The sequence below is a fragment of the Carassius auratus genome, chromosome 23 (assembly GCF_003368295.1).
Source record: "Carassius auratus strain Wakin chromosome 23, ASM336829v1, whole genome shotgun sequence".
Lineage (NCBI taxonomy): Eukaryota > Metazoa > Chordata > Actinopteri > Cypriniformes > Cyprinidae > Carassius > Carassius auratus.
This window is the reverse complement of record NC_039265.1, coordinates 10,155,536-10,179,743: the sequence shown is the minus strand read 5'-3', so window position 1 is coordinate 10,179,743 and position 24,208 is coordinate 10,155,536. Positions and strand designations below refer to the sequence as shown.

The window sequence follows — 24,208 nt, the reverse complement described above, 5'->3', positions numbered from 1 at the left end:
AATGAAAATACACCATTACAAATGTAACTTCTGTATTCAAAATTTTCAAAGTTTGGTAACTTTAATGTTACCAACATTTTTAAAAGTAAAAGCACAAAATATTTCTTAATATTAGCTACTGCATGTGGCATTTTACAGCTAAGATGTTGAAGTTTAGCTGTTTTAACTACTGTAATCATTAAAAATGTAGCAACCTGAATATCACTTCCTAACATCATCCCTAGCAAGTAACTCTTTCTCCTCTCATGTTCCATACTTACTGTATTTTCCGGACTATAAGTTGCACTTTTTTTTCATAATTTGGCAGGTCCTGCGACTTATAGTCAGGTGCGACTTATTTATCCAAATTAATTTGACATGAACCTAGAGAAATGAACTAAGAGAAATGAACTAAGATAAAACATTACCGTCTCCAGCCGCGAGAGGACGCTCTATGCTGCTCAGTGTTCCTGTAGTCTACACTGAAGACATAGAGCGCCCTCTCTGTAGACGATAATGTTTTCTCTTGGTTCTTGGTTCTAAATAAATGCGACTTACAATCCAGTGCGATTTATATGTTTTTTTCCTCGTCATGACGTATTTTTGGACTGATGCGACTTATACTTATGTGCAACTTATAGTCTGAATGAGGTGATGACTGCGTGCTTGGTGGGTGGTGGGCCGGCCTTTCTGTGATTCTCCAGATCACACTGATGGCCAGTTCACCCCTGCTGCCCTGTAGGCGGTCCTGACACATGCCCTCTTTATATATATATATATATATATATATATATATATACATACAGTATATAGCCATGTGGAAACCTATACCAGCAAACCCCCCCCCCCCCCAGGAAAACGTAAAACTATATATTTTAAATGTCTTCATGTTGTAAATACAGAACGAGTCATTTTACAGAGGAGAGAAATAATTATTTTATTTTTATAAATTGGTTAAATAGACAAAAATGCAACAAAAGAGATACAGAAAGTCTACGATTCATGGATATTGTCTAAATTCTGAATTAGGCCCATCTATTCTTTACAAATGTAGTGATAATTAGGAAGAAAATCATAAAACACATGTGATTACAGCTGAGTTGAATGTACATTATATATTGCATAACTGTATAACGCATATTTATTTCATACTGTTCTAATAAAAACTAAAATTTTCAGAAAATAAGAAAGAAAAGAAAATATTTTACTAGCTTAATTTCTTTTTAGTCTACTCTGGTCAGAACTGGACGGCCAAGCAAATAAAAAGACAATAATTGTAATGTGGTTTAGTTAGTAAGTTATGTTTAATAAACAATCTTAGAAATGAAAACAATTATTATTATTATTATTATTATTCTATATAGAAACTGGGCTTAACTTAAATAACCAAATAAATTGGAATAATAATATATGGTGCTCTATTTGATTGACATTATGTTAAATAAATACTTGTGATTTCTATGGATTTATTAAAGTGATGCAGAAGTTTTGCATGGAATTCAAGTGGAATTCAAATTGGCTTTATAGGTTTCAGTGATTGAAATCAGCAGACGACGGGTCAATGTTTTCACAATCAGATAGTGTATGATTACATAAATAGATTCTTTTCACATGCAAACGCACATGATGTTTGCTTTATCCCGGGGAAAAGGCATCTTAATGCAGCGGATTTAATGCGTGATGCAATATGAGTAGTGTTAGTATAGTTAACATTGTAACATGCACATAAAAAAGGGAGTTTATCTTCAATGCAGGATAACATTTTCACTTTCACTTTTCCATCTCATGCCACACCAAACAACTCTGACACGTTTCTCTGTGAAAAACAACACAAGTTCCTCCCTCTGGTCATAAACACACGTAGCACTTGCTTAACAGGGAGATCGTTACACTTACTTCTGCTCTCACTAAATGCATGGAGATTCAGATTATAATTTCATAGTTACTTCAAACTTTGGCCTTGCAAATCAGCATAATACCTCCCAACTTTGGTAAATATGTTCTTATGTGCATGGCTGCCAATGGTTTTGGCACAGATGAGCGATCAAAACAAAGGCAGGGTTTTATTTGGCCTTCTCGGGTGCCACAGGGTCCGTTTGCACTCCGGCATCAGAATGGCGTTTTTGGCCCTGTGAGACACACCAACGCATAACGCAACATTAGTGATCCTAACTTAGTAAGAAAGTGTGTGTTTTTTACTGCTCGTCCGTAAGGGTGCCTGAAGCAAAACCTGTTTGACAACTGGGCCTTTATTTGCAAAAGCGGATCTTGCTCCAACACGTCTTCAAAGCGCAGCTTTGGTGAATTTGTGTGCTTTATTATCTGATATCATTTAGCTGTCATCACACTTTTGTCCGAGATACATTAACAGGGATGATCCCGTTTGAAATAACGATAATTGTAGATAGATACAATTATATTACGTGACAAAAAGTATATATTTTTTATTTATGAAGAAGTTATATATCGCAACAAAGATTAGAATTACATGTTTAGATGATGAGATTGAGATTTCATGCAATAAAAAGAAAATTACTTGCTAAATTGTAGTGTCCTGTTTAATTAAATAATTCTAAATATTTATTCCACTTTATTAAAACGCAACACAAACAAGCTTCTATGGAACAGATCGAATAATCTAGATAGGTTGGTAATTGAGGCCATCTAGTGGTCATACACTGTAAATCTTGATTTTTGTCACCTCATAGATTACTGTTTTCAGATTAATAGCCAGCAATATCGAAATAATCAGGATGGTTAGACGTTGGACAGAATTACGAAATGTTTCTCGACAGCATTAAACTGGGAAACTACATACAACTGAAGAGTTTAACTACACAGATGGTGAATGCTCCCACGGTTGTGTGGGTGGGATCCCTAGCCCTGGAGAATCTCTGGGTTTCTACTTAACCAGGTTTTTGAAGAACAGCTGGAGGGAGTTCCTCTTCTCCAGCTTGCGGGGCATGTTGGGGGAGGCGTTCTCTGTGCTGTCGGCTGATTTGTTGTCCAGGGCCCCTTGCGTTACAGGAGTGGAGGGTCTCGGCTCCTCTTTGGCCTTCGCGGGTGGAGCAGCTTCTGCCACGGGAGGAGCAGCTGGAGTCTCCTTCTTGGACTCTGGTGCCTTGTGTTGAGAGTAACGAATGGCATTTAATGAGATGATACTGTAATATTGATCAAGTAATGCATGCATTGCCTGCATGCCTTAGTGAGTGTAAGAGACTTCTTTTAAAACGACATAACATTTTGTCTCCAAACTTTTGAATGGTAGTACACACACACATACACTAACACACATGCATACACACACTAAATATATTAATATATTAAAGTAAAAAAAAAAAAAAAAAAAAAATTCCAAGAAGTAATCAAATAAAGTAATTAGTGAACAAATAAATGAACCCACTTCAGAATCCACTCGAAAAAAAGAAAGAAAGAAAGAAAGAAAGGACAGAATGAAGGAAGGCTATTTAAAAGTAAGTTTGAAGTTTTGAAAGAAAAGAAAGAAAAAGAAAGAAAGAAAGAAAAGGAAGGACGGAATGAATGAAGGAATGAATGAAGGAAGGCTTTTTAAAAGTAAGTTTGAAGTTTTGAATTTTTAAAGTTTTGAAATTTTGAAAGAAAGAAAGAAAGAAAAAGAAAAAAAAGAAAAAGAAAAAGAAAGAAATTGAGTTTAAAAGAAAATTTGAAATATAAGAAATGTAAGGGTGAAGGATTTTTATTGAAAATTAATTTTTCAGAAAACAAAGGCCATATTACACTGCTGAAATATTAAGTTGGTTAATAGCTGTGATACTGCAGATATGTTTTGACTCAGTTGAACTTGTCAGAGAACAGCTGTGAGATTGAGAAGAGTGAAATCAGTGAGTCTGGTTAATGCAGAAGGGGCCTGATCTAGCGGCGTTTACCGCTGCAGCAGACATGAGGGAGATGCTGGCGGCAGCGCTGGACGCCGCGGCCTGGATCCTGCTGCTCACCTGGCCGAGCAGAACCTCGAATTCACACACAGCTGTTACTGCATGCACTAACACATCTGATACACTCACACACCTGCACTCCATGCATCCCTTCTTTACCTTGGGTTTGAACATTTTTCCAAAAGTGGATTTCTTCTCAGTTTTCTTCTCCTCTGTTTTTGGCGCTGGAGGTTCTTCAGGTTTGGCTGTGGCCTCAAGAGTGCTGGTCTTAGACGCGTCGACCTGATGTGTCAGAGGAAGATCAGAGAAGACTGTTTTATATACAGCAAATGAAAAGAACAGTGAGAGGATTCAAGAAGATGGTCAAATGATTGTGTGAAAGCTTATGACTGAATCATCAATAGAGTGACTAAAACAGATAAGCTTAATAACTGACTACTGACAACTACAAAAACTCTTTTTTTTCTTTTGGCACATTCCAACATTAGTGTACAAAATAGTACAAAACTAAAAGAAAAGGCAAAAAATTAAATACAATTTTGTTAACTGGGTTGCATATATATATATACACACACACACACACACACACACACACACACACACACACACACACACACACACACACACACACACACACATATATATATATATATATATATATATATATATGCCCTAAGACTGGCAAGAGTGGCTTCCAAATCGACTATACTCCTATTTTTGGATCTGCTTTTGACATGGTTAACCACCAGATCTTCCTGTCAACTCTATTGGCAAAGGGCATCTCGGGAACTGCACTCCAGTAGTTTGAGACTAATCTCTCAGATAGGTCCTTCAAGGTATCTTGGAGAGGTGAGGTGTCCAAGTCGCAACATCTAACATCTGGGGTGCCTCAGGGCTCAGTTCTTGGACCACTTCTCTTCTCTGTCTACATGGCATCATAAGGCACATTCAGAAACATGGCTTTTCATATCACTGCTATGCAGATGACACTCAACTCCTCCTCTCATTCCATCCTGATATCTTTCATCCGAAGATAGCTGCTCGCATCTCCGCTTGTCTAACAGACATTTCTTGCTGGATAAAGGACCATCACCTTCAACTCAGCCTTGTGGTTCCATCAAACCCATTGTTTCATCAGTTTCCCCATCCAGTTAGACACATCAACCATAACTTCTTCAAAAACAGCAAGAAACCTTGGAGTTGTGATTTATAATCAGCTGACTTTCTCAGACCACATTGCTAAAACTGTCCGGTCCTACAGATTTGCTTCATCAAGAAAATTCTATTATTTTTGTATTCTATCTATTTTTCTTTTTATTTATTATACAATTAACATAAAGCAAAAAAGGCCTCTAACAGCTTGCTCTGTTCTTTTTCTATTCTGTCCGTTTTCTTTTGATTAATTATATATTAAAAAAAACACTAGCAACCCAGTTAACAAACTTTAAATAAATAAATTTAAATAAATTGTTAAATTGCATGAAAACCAATAGGGCAATTTTTTTTTTTTTTATAAAAAATTATAATGATAATATTTTTTAAATATATATATACACATATTTTTATGGCCAAAATACAATATATTTCATTTCAAGCTTTTACCAACCTTTTAACCTTATACCAAAATATATTTCTTAATGTTTTACAGGGGCAAGAAAATAAATTTCCAGTCTTACAGTAGCCTACATTTAATCTAAATGCAAATACAGATGGCCTATTAGTGATAAAAAAGAAGACTTAAAGTGATTTAATAATGTTTAATATTTTTATAGATTGCAAAATTTGCATTTTTGGTAGCACTTTAAATTATGTCCCTCACTGATTTTTATTTAAACAAGTAATATGTTTCCAAACATTATAGACAACAAATCAAGTGTTTCTTTAAACGATATATAGATGGTAAAATATATTTTTAAATGCTTTCTAAATATATATTTATACAAGTAAAATATAAAAAAAAATTGTAGAAAATATATTTACAGAAATATACTTGATAATCGTTTTTTTTTATTTATTTACTTTTATTTTTTGCTGTAAGGGAAACTAAATAGATTAATTTATTCATTTATTTTTTATTTTTTATTTATTTGTTTGGTTGTTTTTTATTAATTAATTAATTTATTTATTATTATTATTATTATTATTTTAATCAAAGATAGGTAACAGGGTTGAAGATAAGTCTATTTTTTTATATTTTGGGACCAAATGTTGGTTTATAGTTACTAATATTATTATATGTCCCATGAACCTATTTTGGTAACAGGCTTGAATGGCTGATTTTGATGAATACAACCAAAACTATAATTTGTGTAAACATTGATTGAAAATATTTGTTTCGGTCAATGTTTGGTCACTTTTATATAATTTAAAATATAAAATATGTAAGAAAAAAAGAAGAAGAAAAAAAGCACAACTTTAGATAAAATCTTCACATGCTAGTAATGCAACACTGTATACCCATAGAAAGTGCCAAGTACAAAAGTGTAAATATGAGATGAATGATTTTATTTAGGAAGACAGTCCCACCACCGTGCAAAGAAACAATCGATCAGCTAAATGTATTTACCTGCACCTCAACCGGCTTTTTCTCTTCCACCACAACAGGCTGCAGGCAAGCACATATTGGTATTAATTTTTACAATAATCTACAATTCCTATACACCAGCCGTTTATCCTAGCAGGGACAAACACTGAGTCACTGGTTACACCAAGTCTTACAAGAGCCGCTGGATAAATCTGATGTCAGTTATGAAGTGGTGGAGTGGAGAGTCACATGGTTTAGTTTCGGATGTTGTGACATGAGGTAATGGCTGCTGTCAACATGATGTCACCATAATGGACCTTCACTGATTCATTCATTATTTACAATGAGTTTTTTCCACTAATTGAATAGCATAATGTATCTTGCCTGTGTGGGAAAACATTGCAAACACATCTTCTACCTTTGGATATTATGCATTATAACCAGAGCCTAAAATGAACACTCGCCACATGCCAAATGTGAGTAAAAATCAGCATTGAAATATATGAAACTGTGTTACACACCGGTTGGCTGGTAACTTTTTTTTATTAATTCTTACAATGTCAGAGAATGCTACATGGTTTAAGGTGATAACTAAATTGCAAAGACTGTGCTGAACATATAGACCCCTTAATCGGCTCCGTCACTGTGACATCACCGCTCTAGCTGGAGGCAAAACATAAGACAGAACTCATTGCAGGTGCGCTAAAAGTTTGAGGTTTTGACTTTAAAATGTCTTCTTGTTGGGTTTTTGGCCACCAGAATAGAAGGAACAGCACTTTTGTTTCAAAATTAGAGTTTTACCAGATCCTGGCAGACATTACTTCACAGAAATCAAGAACACAATTGTGGTTAAATGCAATACGGCGTACAGACTGGACAGAGATGATCATAAATAATGCTCGTGTTTGCAGTGCACACTTCATATCAGGTAATATAATCTATGCATATGAACTGGTGTGTTGGTTTTATCTAGTAAATCAGCAAGTTTCTGTTTTATAGGTGAAAAGTCGCCAACCTTCAGCGCACTAGCTAATTTAAATGTTAAACAAACATACAGCGATATATGTGTGTGCCATCCTTTGAATGGTCTCTTAATTAAAATAATACACATTGCTAATCATAGTTAGCCCAGCAATAGGTTACATTAGAAAATAAGCCTTGACAAAGTTCCCCATACCACCCAAGAGTAATTCATATGGCCGTATGGCATACGGGTCAGGTAGCCTGCTTCCATCCGTGAGAGTTAATAAAAATAAAAAATGCTGTCACGGTCCCGCAGAGTCAGGGACTGTACATATTCGGACAGTTCCGAACCTTCTTCTGCATCCATGTTTAATAAATCCCTCCTAAAATGTGCCAGCTTTACGCTTGTCAACATTGCGTCCGTGCCTCTTTTTGCCTCCAGCTAAGCCCCGCCCACCCGGAGACGCTGGAATGTTTACAAACTTTTAAGGGGTTTATATATAATCTCTATAATCTGATAAATAAGAACTTCTTTCACAGTTTTCAGTAAATGCTGCTCCACCTGAACTGTGAGCTGGAGTTGCATAATTAATGCAACATGCGCCAATCATCACTTATACCATTATTATGTAGTGGTTTTAGAAACTTTTCAATTCAACCGCATTACAGTAATATTTTTTTTATTGATTTATTTACTTTTTTAAATTTGATTAACTACTATTACTACTACTACTACTACTACTAATTATTATTTTTTATTACTATTATTATGAAATTAATTATACAAATTAAATAAATGTTGAAATAAATAAACACTATTATTATGAAATACTCAATAAAATTATAGTGATATTTATTGATTGATTTGTTAACTTTTTATAAATGGATTAAATATAATAATAATTATAATAATTATCATATACAATCAGATTACCATTAAATATTTCACACTTCAGTGGTATTTCTTTAGTGATTTGTTTTTATACTTTGATTAAATAAAAGTAATAATAACAATACTAATCAAAATATTATTATAAAATATTTTACAATTGAAAAAAAATATAGCGATATTTTAATTGATTTGATTTTATAATTTGATTATTTGATTATTATTATTATTATTATTATTATTATTATTATTAATAATAATAATAATAATAATAATAATAATAATGATAATAATAATAATAATAATTATTATTATTATTATTATTATTATTATTATTATTATTATTATTATTATTATTATTATTATAGCTATACGATGTTTCCCCAATTTGTTCAACTGTTTTTTTTTTTGTTTTTTGTTTTTTTATGAAATAATGCACATACAGTTTTATGGCTGGTAAATATATATATATATATATATATATATATATATATATATATATATATATATATATATATATATATTCAGTAAATTCTGGCATTGGCAGGTGTGGCAAAATGTTAGATTTAGGTTCTGATTCCAGCTCTCTCACACAAAAGGAAAAACAACAGTAGCTCTTTATACTGTATTAATTTGCACGTCTGGAGTTAACAGCAATGGGTCAGTTCTGTTAATATCAGAAGAGCCTGTGCTTGTTCTCATTTACCACTCCTGATGTCTTAGCTCTGGCTCCACTGCTTGTCGCCGCCTGAACTTTTGACACCACCTTGCCTAGCAACACCTCAAATTCACATTACTCTGTTATAGTGTGCCACATACGCTTTGACATGTATTATAAGAGTCCAAAGCTCACCCCAGAACCAGACAGGAAGACTTTATTAATATGGTTTATTGTTACTGCTGTCAGGTTGGAGCTTACCTTTGAACGGAAGAGTTTGCTTAATGCACTGTCTTTAGTTTTGCTCTTGGCAGATCCCTCTGCTTTTGTTGCAGCTGCTGTTGCTGCTTTTGTTGCAGATGTTTCCTCTTTCTTCACCGCCGGCTCTGCTTTGCTTTCCATCTTCGGTGGTGCTGGGGGAGGAGGAGGAGGTGCCTTGGGTGCTTCCTGTACCTTAGAAAAGAGTGCCGTTTGGTTTATTTTGTGCATAAAACAGCAGTTCGCTATACATTTTCATTATTTTATAATGCTTTATTGTCAACAAAAGCTTAAGGTGTTTGCGAAAATATGATTATAAAAATGATACAAAAAGGTGGAAATATTATAAAAGCAATGAAATATGTGATGTAAATGCAATGGCTCACATTTGTTGATGGTGCTGGTGGGGTCTCTTTCTGTGACTGAATAATAAAAATGAGGACAATAAATATTATTTAATCTATTTAATCTCTCTCTCTCTCTCTCTCTCTCTCTCTCTCTCTATATATATATATATATATATATATATATATATATATATATATATATATATATATATATATATATATATATATATAATACCCCCCCCCAAAAAAAAAATTCTTAGCTTGAATTATTTATTTATTTAGTCATAAATCTATAAATGCATAAAACTAATAAAAATCATAAATGCATAAATAAATAAAGCATGCTTACATAAATAAGTAAATTATTTAAAAACATTTTATTTCTACATTTTCTATTTATTTATAAATTCATAATTCATTAATAAATTAACCACCCGCAGAAAAATAAATAAATGTATTTTATATTTATTTTATGCATTTATTTATACATTTATAAATAATGCATGCTTAGATAAATAAACAATTTAATAAAATAATACATTTTGTCTTTATTTTATATTTATTTATTAATACATTTATAAAGCATGCTTAAATAAATAATGCATCCTTAGCGAGATTATAAATAATAAATAAATAAATAAATAAATAAAACCTTGATAAGTCAATACAATTTGTATTTATTTTAAATTTATTCATAAATGTATAAATAAAGCTTACAAACATAAATATGTACATAAATACATTATTTATTTTACATGTATTTATTTACTTATACATTTATTAATAAAGCATTCTTTAATGAATGGATGAATGGATGAATGAATGAATGAATGAATGAATGAATGAATTTAGGGAGTCATATAAAAAAATAATTATGAAAAACAATTTCCAGAAATCAAAAACTTATATTAGAATATATTTATATTGTAATATTAAATAATATTAATACAATAATTTCATTTCTTAAAAATGATAATATAATATATTATAATATAATGTCTCATGAATATGAATGAGTAATGCTGTGACAGTCAATGTTTTATTACCTGCTCTTTTGAAGCATCTGGAGTGGCTTTGGCTTCTTTGCTTGTTTTGGTGGGAGTCACCTTCGCATGCAGAAAAGAGAGCGGAGACACGTAAACATTAGAGTGACTGTGAAACACCATCAGAGTGGCGTGTTTAAGCATATACTGCTCCTTCAGGTACTCCATGACTCCAAACCGGGCCTAGACATCAAAGATTGAGATATCAAAAATATAATGTGCATCTGTCAAACCCAGACGCAGTTCAGCCGAGCTGGCTTTGCCACCGGCACACAAAGAGCTCGCTGGCAGGGGCCGATCCCAGCATGTTTCTGGTGTTGAGTCAGTCATTGTCCTCTGGAGATGGCGTAGGCCTTCCCGTGCTTTATCACAACTCCAAACGCACAGGCCTCCCTTGTGAGCTCACATTATGCAGCAAACAAAAGCCTGCCACAGTCTGACATGTCCAAAGGATTGATTTAGCAGATTAAAGACGCAGTGTAAAAAACACCACAATGATGGAGTAAAAATGCATCATTGTAGTCTGGCGCAACAAGTCTAGATTGTTCGGTTATAGACAAATGCACACTTGTTATGCTCATAAATCATATTCCATGAACACTGCATGGTTAAGTTTCTCACTTATATTGCAGTTGATCATTGTAGTTTAGTTTAAAACACCAACGAGTTCATGCATTTCAGTGCCATTCACTCTCACTTGAAAGAGAATTAGAACTGCATTTAAAAGTATTTAAAGAAACAATGCAATTAAAATGTACTTACAAATGTTTTGAAAAAGTTCATAACTGTCTTTTCTGCTGCTTTGACCTCCTCTGATGGGTTGTTTTCTTCTGCGGCTTCCACAGGACTGGGTTCGAGAGCTTCAGCCTCCGGCTCCGGCTCTGGCTCTGGCTCAGGCTCTGCGCTGCTCTTTATGTCCACTGGATCCTATAGACAAATCCAGAGAATTAGCCCTTGGGAATGTGTTACAACCCTTTACAGCTGATGTGCAATAGATGCATTGAAATAGGGGCACAATTCCATCCATGCCTCTGCCTACTCCAGCCAGCGGCAACAATCATCCTTTTATTAACGCCTGTTTCCCCCCCTCACTCATTGATATTCAGCAATGTGCTGGACTTCACGTCTGCGTGTGCTTTATCTGAGAGTAAAATCGGTCATATTTAGATTATACAGTATGTGTTTTGCTTGTTATATTTTAGTGGAAATCAGTTATGTCGAACATATGACAGATGTAACTCCACAACAGCTGGTTGGTGATGACTGGTGTACAGTTACAGGAGCCGTTCACTAGTTGTTAGATATTATTTGCCTTTCATGCAAATGTAAAACACACAAGGAAAAGACAAAACAAACATGTCTGAGACAGATGAACTACCAGTGAAATGTGTGGAATAATATATATATATATCCCTCACATTTCAACAATCATATTGGTATAACTTCTCAAGGGACAATACTATAGAAATTAAACTTGGATATATTTTAGAGTAGTCAGTGTGTTGCTTGTATAGCAGTATAGATTTACTATCCTCTGAAAATAATTTAATATACAGCCATTACTGTGAATATAGCTGGCAACAGGAGTGAATGCACCTAAGTGAACATGTCAAAACTGTGTCCAAAGTGTCAGTATTTTGTGTGAGCACCATTGTTTTCCGCTCAGTAGAGTTCAGGAGACATACTTGGCCACGCCATCACCTTCACTTTCAGCTTTTCTCAGAAAGGCAATTGTCATCTTGGCAGTGTTTGGGGTCATCAAAACTGCCGTCCTGCCCAGTTTCTGAAGGGAGGGCATCATGTTCTGCTTCAGAATGTCACAGTACATTTTTATGATCCAGCTTCAGAAGAGGCTTCCTTCTGGGACGACGGCCATGCAATCTGACTTGTAGTGTGTGGCCTATTGTCAGAGCACTGACAAGCTGACCGTCCACTTCTGCAACCTCTAAAGCCATGCTGGCAGCACTCATGCATCTGTTTTTTGAAGCCAGCTTCTGCACCTTGATGCACAGCACAAGGACTCGACTTCTTTGATTGACCCTTGCGAGGTCTGTTCCAAATGGAGCCCAACTTGAAACTCTTCATGACGCTGGCCACTGTACTGTAACTCAGTTTCAGGATGTTACCGATCTTCCTATAGCCTTGGCCATCTTTGTGGTGAGCAACCTTTCTAATTCTCAACTCCTAAGAGAGTTCTTTGCCATGAGGAGCCATGTTGAGCATCCAGTGGTCCGTATGAGAGAACTGTACTCAAAGCAACAAATCTTAACTGCTCTAATACAAGACACACCAATTTGTATGCTCCTGTAAATCAGACAAAAACATGAACATGATGAACAGGACATGCAGCTTTGTTGTCACTTAGGGTGTTTTTTTCTTTAATAATGGCTGTATGTTAAGTTATCTTCAAAGGATAGTAAATATATACTGCTATACAAGCAGCACATTGACTACTCCAAAAGATATCCAAGTTTCATGTCTATAGTGTTGTCCCTTGAGAAGATAAACTAAAATGGTTGCTGAAATGTGAGAGATGTAGTCATTTTTCTGAGATACTGTATATGTGTGCGTATGTATATTTATTATCAATTTTGAAATGTTTCTGTGGAGACCATTACACATTTTGTATATCTGTTTTATATATACCATTCAAAAGTTTAATTCATAAGTAACATTAAAATAATATGAATACTAATACAACTTTAGAAAGCCCACAGAATATTGATCAAAGTTGACAGCGAAGACATTTATAATGTTACAAGGATTTTTTTTCAAATAAATGCTGTTCATTGAACTCTATTATCATCAAAAAATCCTATACTGTATTTTTGTTTCCATACAAATATTAGGCAGCAAAAATAATTTTCAACGTTGATAATAATCCATTATTAATAACTGAGCACCAATAATAATTGACATTAATAAAGAAAAATTAACATATTATAATAAAAAAAATTACATATTCAAAAACAAAAGTTATTTTAAATTGTAACTATGTATCACAATATTACGGTTTACACTGTATTTTTTGGGTTAACTATTTCAAAGACTTAAATACATCTTAATTATTTCAAACTTTTGATTGGTAGTGTACAGTAAATAGAGACAAAACCTTTATGGTTTTTAATTCAATGTCATCTTCAGGAATAAATCTGATCGTTGATGTTAATTTTTGCTAATTGATGACAAGCATCTTGAGGAAAGGAGTTACTAGTACATCTGAATCTTGATTGAATCGAATGCGTTGAGGTCGTCCACGCTGTGGCTTTCTCGTCGAACGATCGACGGTATTTGAACTGACTTTATTCAGACATGTGAGCTCATCTGGGCAAAGCTCAATCGTGACGTGAACACTGCTTTTATCAACATATACATCGACACTGAACACCTTGTAAGAAGCATCTTCAAAAACCTTAGTGCACACAGACCTCAGCTGGGAATGCAATTGAGAAGAGTCTGCTAGATTACATTTACTTCTAGTGAGCACAGGTTCTTCAAAACTCCCGGAGATGTTCACTGGTTCCTCAAGGATCTCCCAGCTTTCCTCATCTACAGCCACTGATCCACTAGCGGCTTCTTCTTTAGCAATCAGCACTGGTTTCACAGAGGTTGTCAATGGTCCCTCTGCAGTGAGCAATGTCTTCTTGAACTTGTTCCTTTTAAGTTCTTCTACAACAAGGCTTTCTTGTTCCTGAGTGACCTGCGTGATTTCTGCAAGTTCTTCAGCAACTAGCGATGGCTCTTCAGCTCCAATGACTCCGAAGACCTCGATGGTATCAACTGCTTCATCAGCTACTTTCGTCAGGTTTTTGGAAATAGATGCAAGCTCTTGTTTGGTTCCATTTGGTTCGCTTTCACGTGCTTGTTCCTTTTCATCCGATATTATGTTTTCAACAAGTTGTTTCAGTTCTTTGTCTTCTTTCAAGGCATTGTCATCCTCCTCAGTCTTAGGCTCTGCATCTGCAGACTTTGGATTTCGTGTATGTATCTCATTGGCTCTTCTTTGAACTGGCTCTTCTGTTATTGGTTTATCTACAACAGATACTGGTTCTTGTGTGGCATGCAAATCTGAGAGGATCTCATCTGTTTTTGAGCAATTCTTTGTCAAACTTGAACTTACGGGTTGCGCAGGAATGGCGTCAACCAATTGCAATTTGATCTGCTCTGCAACTTGCTCAAGAATCTCCTTTTGGTCTGCATTAATGAAGACTTTATCCTTTTGGAATGAGAAATTGGTCACAGTCAGAGTGCAATAAAAATTTTTTGCGATTTACTTGGATTTGTTGTTGCCTGGTAGATGGTCGGCAGAAAACTTCCTGCTTTATGATGAATGTGCTTTTTTATATAATACATTTTCCAGTGTCAAATAATGTTTCTATCAACACTAATAGCAAAAAAAAAAAAACTGTGCAATGTGACGAATCATAGCTAATTACTAATATTTGATGTTTAAAATGCAGCCCCGGTTCACTGTGGACGAAGCTACCAGAAAAATCTGGAGACTGGGAAACAGTTCAATAAAAAAATAAAATAATGACAATTTGTTGAAGCTTTATTCACTCTCAGGCCATCCAAGATTTAGATGAGTTCGTTCCTTCACCAGAACAGATTTGGAGAAATGTACCATTGCGTCACAAGTTCACCCATGGATGCTCTGCAGTGAATGGGTGCCGTCAAAACGAGAGTCCAAACAGCTGATCACACTCATCCACAAGTTTATAATCCATAATAACGATTCCCTAGTGAAGAAGTTCATCCGCTGTTGTCCATTCATATCAAAATTCACCCACACATTAGGCTTTTTGGACTGTTTTTGGCTTGTAAACTATGCTTGATCTGTGCATATTTTTCTCCTGATTCAGAAAATAATTTTTTTTTACTGGAGAAAGCATTATTATGGATAGAGGAGCAACAATTTAAAAACATTTCATTGATGTTTTATGTGTTTTACGTCTTGATTGATTTGTTTCTTGCAAACAAGCAGCTTTTCACTTCATAAAATGTTAACTGATGGACTGGACTGGACTGGAGTGGTGTGGATGTTTTAATCAGCTGTTAAGACTCTTATTCTGATGGCACCCATTCACTGCAGAGGATCCATTAGTGATGCAATGCTAAATTTCTCCTGTTCTGATGACGAAACAAACTCATCTACATTTAAGGGAGAGTACATTTTCATTTTTGCAACTTCTACTTACAGTCTGCACGTTGATTTTGAGATCCACCGCTTTGGCCGGTGCATCAACTGAATCGTTGTTTTCTGCTGCAGGTTTCACAGGTTCGCTCTTCTTTTTGAACATTTTACCAAGGAAGTTGGACACCTCATCTCCACTGGGCTTTGGGGCTTTTTTGGGTGGCTCTGCTTCTGTTGCGACTGTCGTTTTTTGTTCAGGGGTCGCATCCACATGTGCGGTTCCATTGGCTTTACTGCTGTCTACCTCCTCTTTTTCTGGTGGTTTGGGTTCATTTGTGACAGGCGCTGGCAGGGTTTCACTCTTTTGCTCCACTGCTTCTTTTTTGCTTGTCTCTAGACCAAAAACATGAAAGAAACAATGTATGCAGTGTACAGGGACACATAATATCTATTGCCTTCAGTTATCAATATGATAATCATTTTGACCAGTCATAAATTCCAATACACACCCACTTCTTATACACACTTGACATTTCAAAGGACATTTGAGGTTACAGCCAAAATAATGCAAGAGCACATATATATTTAACAAGATGCATTTGCATTCTAGCTTAAAGTGGGTTTCAGGTCTATTTCTATGTGCATTGCTTTCGTTCTCTCATAAAATGTGCATGAACAAAAGCATGCATCTGTATCTTCTATAAAGGCTTTGTGAAAGTGTTAGCAATAACAAACTAGCAATGCACACAAAATGCTAATTAAACATTGCTTTATCCACTATGCATCCTACTACAACACCCATAGTTTATACAGAGCTTTGAGTCATGTTCTTGATTGTTGGTTGAGTTCCTGAGCTAATCTAAACAATGTAAATGCCTGGCTGTTTAACTTTAAGTAGCTTCTGTAGATCCTTACATTGAAATTATGTGAGAAGATACATTTAGTCACATGAACAGAAATGTGCTGTATTTCAGATACATACCAGGGTCAGTTTCATCTTGAGCTGGTACTGCATGTCCATTCAGCTCCCCATTTTGGGCTTTCTTCTCAGCATTTGCCTGGTGAATGATATTAGTTAGTTTCATGATCTTTTTTTTTTATAAATATATAGTTTAATTGAGATTCTATTATGGTGTATATTTTATTTTGTATTTTCCATTGTATTTATTTATTTTACGTCTGTAAAATTTTTCTTAATTATTATTTTAGTTTCAGTTAGAAAATTAGATTTTAGAATTTTATTTGAATTAAATTTAGTTTTAAATTTAGAATTAAGTTTATGTTTTTTTTTTTCTTTTTAATTTTATAGATTTTTATGGTTTTAATTTAGTTAATTAAAATAACCCTGGTTTAAATAGGCAAAATTGTCTGAGAATTATAATAATTTATATAAATTTATAATGCATAATAATTTATAATCTGCCTTTTCTGAATGGAGAATATACACAAATATCTACCAAAACAAACACATAGCTGACATAAAATCAGTTGTTATACATTAAAAACTATCGTCTACAACTTATTTCAACAAAATATGATAAAATATCACTAAATATTATATTTGTACATTTAACAACTGTATTCGTGATGTTGCTAAAATGCTGATAAAAAAAATGTAATGCTGCGAAATAAACATACATTTTTCTTCTTGTATATTTCACTGAAAAACAGAGATGTTGCATAAAGCTTGTTAATATAAAATATTTTTTTTAAATCACCTTCTGAGGTTTATTCTGTGTTGACTGCTCGTTTCCCATGGTCGCTTCAAGTCAGCAACTAAATATCAGGACTGACAGTGAAAATAGTTATTAAACATATACATGATGAAAATATCCACAAATCCTTTTTCATGCATCTGAGTTAAGAGTCAAACTGAATCATATCACAAGTCCTAATAAGAAACACCACAGATCGCTGCAGGGTGGAGTGCCTCATGACCTGTTTTTGTAAAGGCTATAGGTTCAATCCCATGCAAGCTTGATAATTAGAAACACTAAATACTATTTATGATTACTATATATCTAACACATATACTGCATATACTGATTTAATAAAAAATACTTCAATTAATTTAAAAAAATGTATTTACCTTTCCACTGTCTTGTGCCCAAAAATGACAATTCAGTCAGTGTACAGTTTCCAAAGCTCGATCAAAGTAATCTCCAGCAGTCTGCTGTCTGTCAGCCCGCGTGTGTACACATATACCTGTCCTAAGAGAGGGTGGGGCTCCAAACGTATTACCTTAAGATACTTGTGAGACAAAACTGTGGCCTGTGAACCTATTAGCACTGATGAACTCGTGATCATGTCCTATTGTTTCTCACTGATGAGCTATTCCACCTAAATAACGGTGACATGGTTATCACATACAGTACATCAAAGATAAGACATCAGACGTCTCGTCTCGTCTCGTCTCTTCACTCAAAGCACTGAACCGGCGAGAGCGTCAGGCTGATCTGAGAACAGCTCTCGCGGGGCACAGCCTGTTTTGTAGGTGCGGTTGAGCCCAAACAGGATGTGTGTAGAGGATATAAGTTTATTTGCGCAGTATGACTCCCATCCAGGGCTTGAGTACAGAGAACATGACATCAGGCTTACCAGCCTAAGCCTTTATTTATTTAATGATTGCTCACCTGCAGAATACATGGGAAGAAACATAAAAAAACACTTAATTGTAGGAGTTATATTGTTCTTTTGAAGTTTCCATTCATCAAAGGTTCCTGAAAATCCACAAAAATATGAAGCAGCACAATGGTTTTCAACATTGTTAATAATGAGGAATGCTTCTTCATCATACTAGAATGATTTCTGAAGGGTCATGTGACACTGAAGACTGGAGGAATGATGCTGGAAATAAATAATAAGAATAAATTACATATTCAAATAAAGAAGAGTTAAATTATATTGTAATAATATTTCACAATTTAACTGTTAATCAAATAAATGCAGCCTTGGTGAGCATGAAAAAGGGTTTAAAAAGTACTGTAAATTGAGATGATTTCAAAGAGAATATTGTGCTTTAACTGAAGTAAGAAAAATCCCCAAAATTGTTTACTTTAATGCTTAAATTAGATTTTTACTCATATTCTGAGTTATATTTAATTTTTCTTATATCCATTTCTATTTTAGTCAAATCATTAGTAATTTTATTTTGTGTTTTTGTCATTGTGATTTTTTTTTTTTTTTTATTGAAGTAAAAGTAATAGTAACAAAAAAAGCTTTATATTTTATTTTAATTTAGTCAACCTTTCTTTCTTTCTTTCTTTCTTTTTTACTTTCTATCTTTCTTTCTTTATTTAGTGAAACGGTTTTAGGGGTTTCTTTTAGCACAAAACCACTGCTTTGGACTTAACTGAAGATACATTGACCAGACGATCTGATCTTTCCAGCCTGTTAAACTCATCAGTTTAAGCTCATCATCAAACATTTTTGTTGATGTGTTTGGGCATCATGATGAACCCTGGTTTTGATCAGTGGCTCCAGATTGGATCAGTTTTTCTCTTTAAAATAAATCCTAAAGCATACCATCTAAATACAAAGTATTTGTACAACAGACTGCTGTACACTACAGTTGCTCATGTTCAATAACATGGAAATATTTCGACTTCTAAAGCAAGTATTGACATATGAGATACACTGCAATTCATTTGATTAATTAATCAGATAATTGTATAATAATTGTCAAATATAGGAATAATGATATAGAAAGTACACACAAATCTTGACAAGATAAAAAATACTATCACTGAAGGAGAAAAAACAGACAACAAATGTAGTTAGGCTTACATAAAGTTGATTGTTATCTTGTGATGTGATTAAATACATGTCATTGTGAACCCTATATTCCTGACATGCCTTTTCTATATTGTTTTAGCATAAATTATTCATCTAATTGACCTTTATGATATTTTCTAAACATAATACAATTCTTTACATGCATTATGCACAACATGCTTAAATACAGTCTAAACACATGCAAAGTCAGGCCATTTCAGTCATTCTCCATTCCCATTAAATGCAGCTATTCAATTGACACATATATATTTGTCCTAAGGAATCCTCTCGCTTTGCCAGACTGTACCGTAAACTCTTTAATATCTTATTAAATGTCAACCAACACTCTACAGCACGCTGCATTTTCCTCTTCAACAGAAAGCATGACAAGGAACAAAGGAGCAGATCGGCCGAGGGTGAGATTTTGTCATGTAAGCGGCGTTCATGGATACAGAGTCACATTGTAAATGTACACACTGGGGGCGAACAGCAAATTCCTTCGTGGCCACTGTGAACTTGATCTGCCACCATGAAAGGAATTCTTGCAACATGCTAAAAACCTTGAAAAACCTCAAAGGCATTCCGCTAAATCATCCAAGCGAAGCAGATTTTCATTAAGATATAAGGCCGTACCGAATTCAGACATGTTTTCACTTTTATCGAATTAATATTTGTCATCGAGAATCAAATATACACATGTAAATTAATGACAGCTATTAAAAACAAACATATATGAATAGCCATGTTGAGAAAAAGTGAGGAAATTGGATATCATCCCAATATTTGTCTTTGGGTGGAACGCTGTTTACAAAGAGGATGTTTAAGAAACTAGCACTAGCAACCACAGTGAGTTTGTTCAGCTGTCATTATGTTAACTAAATATTCAAGAGCTCGTGCATTCTGTGGCTCGACTTAACAGGAGCACATTGGGATCATGTGGCTATTCTGAAGCTGAAAGAGAGAAAGATTCATTTCTTAAAGACATTTTGAAATGTCTTTAGGTTCGGTTTTTAAACTTAACAATACAAAGATTGAATTGAAAAAGAAAATGCATCGGAAAAAAGCACATAATTTATCACACATGCATTTGAAAATGACAAAAAAAAAATAATACAATGTGGACCATCAAAATTAGTACAGTAAAGATGGAGTTTATCAAGACAAGAGCAAAGCTGAATGGAAGTATCTGGGTTTTTCTTCATATGGCCACTTTTTTAGAAAGTAAACAAGTAGGCCTACAACAAGTTGTGAAACATGTCATTTTTGAGATGCTCATTTATTTATTTATGTATTTATTTGTAGTTCTTTGAAAAGGCTATATCGACAGGTATAAAGGTGGAAAATGGAAATCAACACCTGGGACAAGAAAAAAAGAAAAGGCTACTGGTTCAATTTCACTGTTCTACTGTATGTATATATCACTGTATGTACATATATATACATACATATATATATATATATATATATATATATATATATATATGTAAAACGAACAGTGCCACAAATCCATTTTTTTGAGTGTGGTGTGATCTTGTGACAAGAACAAGAGGTGACTTCCATGTGGAGAAGGTATGGAGAGATGATGAGCTGATCACAGAGATCACAGCTAAAGTTGTTGAATTCTACTTTGACATATACATTAATTTTTTGCTAGGAAGAAAATAGGCATGAAAAATTTACCAACAAATGATGTTCCTGTTCTATAGTGAATGTAGTACTATAGTGTTCTATTACAAGAAAAAACAGTTACCCCAATAAGTCATGCTTCAATTAATTATATTTTATTGTTATTTATGTTATATTGTTGCAACATACCTACCCCAAACTGGAAAGATATGTCAGGAGGGGTTGGTGATTTCTGGTGTGTTCAGAATCTGAAACGATATTGCAGATCATAAGTAAAAGTAAAGAGTTAGATTTTTATAAAAAAAAAAAATCTGACTTAAAATTTCCCCCTAAAATCTAAGCATTAACTTCAGCAAAAAATAAAATCACACTGAGAAATATGTGAAAGATTATATGTATAATGTTGGTTAAAACCCTGGCTGAAAAGGTAACAAAAGCTTAAACTTACTAGAAGATAGCAAAATGTGCTTATCACAAAGCAGACAAGTTACTAGCAGGTGAAGAGAAGCATGGTGTCACTAGCAAGTGAGTAGATGATGCTGATGTCACTAGCAAGTGAGAAGATGATGCTGATGTCACTAGCAAGTGAGTAGATGATGCTGATGTCACTAGCAAGTGTGTAGATTATGCTGATGTCACTAGCAGGTGTGTGTGTAGATGATGCTGATGTCACTAGCATGTGTGTAGATGATGCTGATGCCACTGGCAGGTGAGGAGGAGCATGATGTCACTAGCATGTGTGTAGATGATGCTGATGTCACTAGCATGTGTGTAGATGATGCTGATGTCACTAGCATGTGTGTAGATGATGCTGATGTCACTAGCATGTGTGTAGATGATGCTGATGTCACTAGCATGTGTGTAGATGATGCTGATGTCACTAGCATGTGTGTAGATGATGCTAATGTCACTAGCAGGTGAGGAGGAGCATGATGTCACTAGCATGTGTGTAGATGATGCTGATGTCACTAGCAGGTGAGTAGATGATGCTGATGCCACTGGCAGGTGAGGAGGAGCATGATGTCACTAGCATGTGTGTAGATGATGCTAATGCCACTAGCAGGTGAGTAGATGATGCTGATGCCACTAGCAGGTGTGTGTGTGTAGATGATGCTGATGTCACTAGCAGGTGTGTAGATGATGCTGATGCCACTAGCATGTGTGTAGATGATGCTGATGCCACTAGCATGTGTGTAGATGATGCTGATGTCACTAGCAGGTGAGTAGATGATGCTGATGCCACTGGCAGGTGAGGAGGAGCATGATGTCACTAGCATGTGTGTAGATGATGCTGATGTCATTAGCAGGTGTGTAGATGATGCTGATGTCACTAGCAGGTGTGTAGATGATGCTGATGTCACTAGCAGGTGAGTAGATGATGCTGATGCCACTAGCATGTGTGTAGATGATGCTGACGCCACTAGCAGGTGAGGAGGAGCATGATGTCACTAGCATGTGTGTAGATGATGCTGATGTCACTAGCAGGTGAGTAGATGATGCTGATGCCACTGGCAGGTGAGGAGGAGCATGATGTCACTAGCATCTGTGTAGATGATGCTGATGTCACTAGCAGGTGAGGAGGAGCATGATGTCACTAGCATGTGTGTAGATGATGCTGATGTCACTAGCAGGTGAGTAGATGATGCTGATGCCACTGGCAGGTGAGGAGGAGCATGATGTCACTAGCATGTGTGTAGATGATGCTGATGTCATTAGCAGGTGTGTAGATGATGCTGATGTCACTAGCAGGTGTGTAGATGATGCTGACACCACTAGCATGTGAGTAGATGATGCTGATGTCACTAGCAGGTGAGTAGATGATGCTGATGCCACTGGCAGGTGAGGAGGAGCATGATGTCACTAGCATGTGTGTAGATGATGCTGATGTCACTAGCAGGTGTTTTTTCCAGCTCCTTTATTTTTCCCATGCCTCAGCAAGAGCACTTAATTAACATAAAGCAAACAACAATACATGTATTATGTTGTGTTAAACATAACACTTTAATAAAAACAAATAATTAATTTGGAAAGTTACTATCACATTTATGCAATGATATACCAGTTACTTAGAACATCAATTCAAAGTTAAATAACCTACAAACCATTATAAAATCATTTGAATTCTGCTTGTACAACAGATGTTTGTTCAACTGCTCGTATTTCCTACATTGTTGTGGATTTTATTGATAACTTTAAATGTCTTTTTTAATTCTGTGTGACTTAAGCCAGAAGAGAGCAGTATAAAAGGGTGATGGCAAAAGTATAAAAACACCGCTTCACTAACCTGCTCGACTGTTAGCATAACTGCTACCATGTGCTACATTAAATGTACAACGTTACATCTAACAATACAAATAAAACATATTTTATATATATATATATATATATATATATATATATATATATATATATATATATATATATATATATATATATATATATATATATATATTATACTATATTTGATTTATGTCTATAGTTGCCGATTAGCTTTTAATATAAGTTATTGTTTTAGTTAACACATTCCACTCACCTGGGACTGGACGGCTGTTGTAATCATGCTCCTGCACCATCTCACATTTACTGCTCTGCACCACAAACACACTATACACATCTGAATACTTTTGGTCTCTGCCATTTTTCGGCAAGCGAATGAACGCTAGCGCTTTCACTGGAAAATAACTTGAGATCTGGGATTCGGAGCAAGTTCGCAAAACATTTGATTCAGATCGGGACTCCGAAGCGCATTTCACGAATCATTTGATCGGAGCTTCGGAGTTCGCAAAACATTTGATTCAGATCGGGACTCCGAAGCGCATTTCACGAATCATTTGATCAGTGCTTCGGAGTTCACAAAACATTTGATTCAGATCGGGACTCCGAAGCGCGTTTCGCGAATCATTTGATCAGTGCTTCGGAGTTCGCAAAACATTTGATTCAGATCAGGTCTAAAGCAGTATAAAAGGGAGATGGCAAAAATTGTTAAAACACTGCTTCACTAACCTGCTCGACTGTTAGCATAACTGCTACCATGTGCTACATTAAATGTATAATGTATAACATTTGATACATCTAACAATACAAATAAAACATACTATA

At 34.9% G+C, this 24,208-nt stretch overlaps 1 protein-coding gene across 9 annotated transcripts; it reads right to left on the bottom strand.

The window, feature by feature from the left end:
* Nucleotides 1–890: 890 nt before the first annotated feature.
* Nucleotides 891–18,152, bottom strand: LOC113041264 (neurofilament heavy polypeptide). 9 transcript variants are annotated; one of them, XM_026199697.1, is made up of 14 exons: nucleotides 17,799–18,152; nucleotides 17,428–17,498; nucleotides 16,692–16,767; nucleotides 15,774–16,102; nucleotides 11,338–11,502; nucleotides 10,579–10,638; nucleotides 9,572–9,607; nucleotides 9,189–9,374; nucleotides 8,976–9,050; nucleotides 6,460–6,498; nucleotides 4,053–4,175; nucleotides 3,885–3,968; nucleotides 2,891–3,100; nucleotides 891–2,108 (listed from the first exon to the last, which is right to left on the bottom strand). In XM_026199697.1, exons 2-14 carry the CDS (start codon nucleotides 17,464–17,466, stop codon nucleotides 2,043–2,045), a joined length of 1,488 nt encoding a protein of 495 aa, XP_026055482.1. In that variant the 5' UTR covers nucleotides 17,467–17,498; nucleotides 17,799–18,152; the 3' UTR covers nucleotides 891–2,042. The 9 variants fall into 9 exon arrangements, with proteins under 9 accessions (XP_026055482.1, XP_026055481.1, XP_026055485.1 ...); XM_026199696.1 differs by having other exon boundaries at nucleotides 9,189–9,380; nucleotides 17,799–18,150; XM_026199700.1 differs by lacking the exon at nucleotides 9,572–9,607.
* Between the last annotated feature and the right edge of the window lie 6,056 nt (nucleotides 18,153–24,208).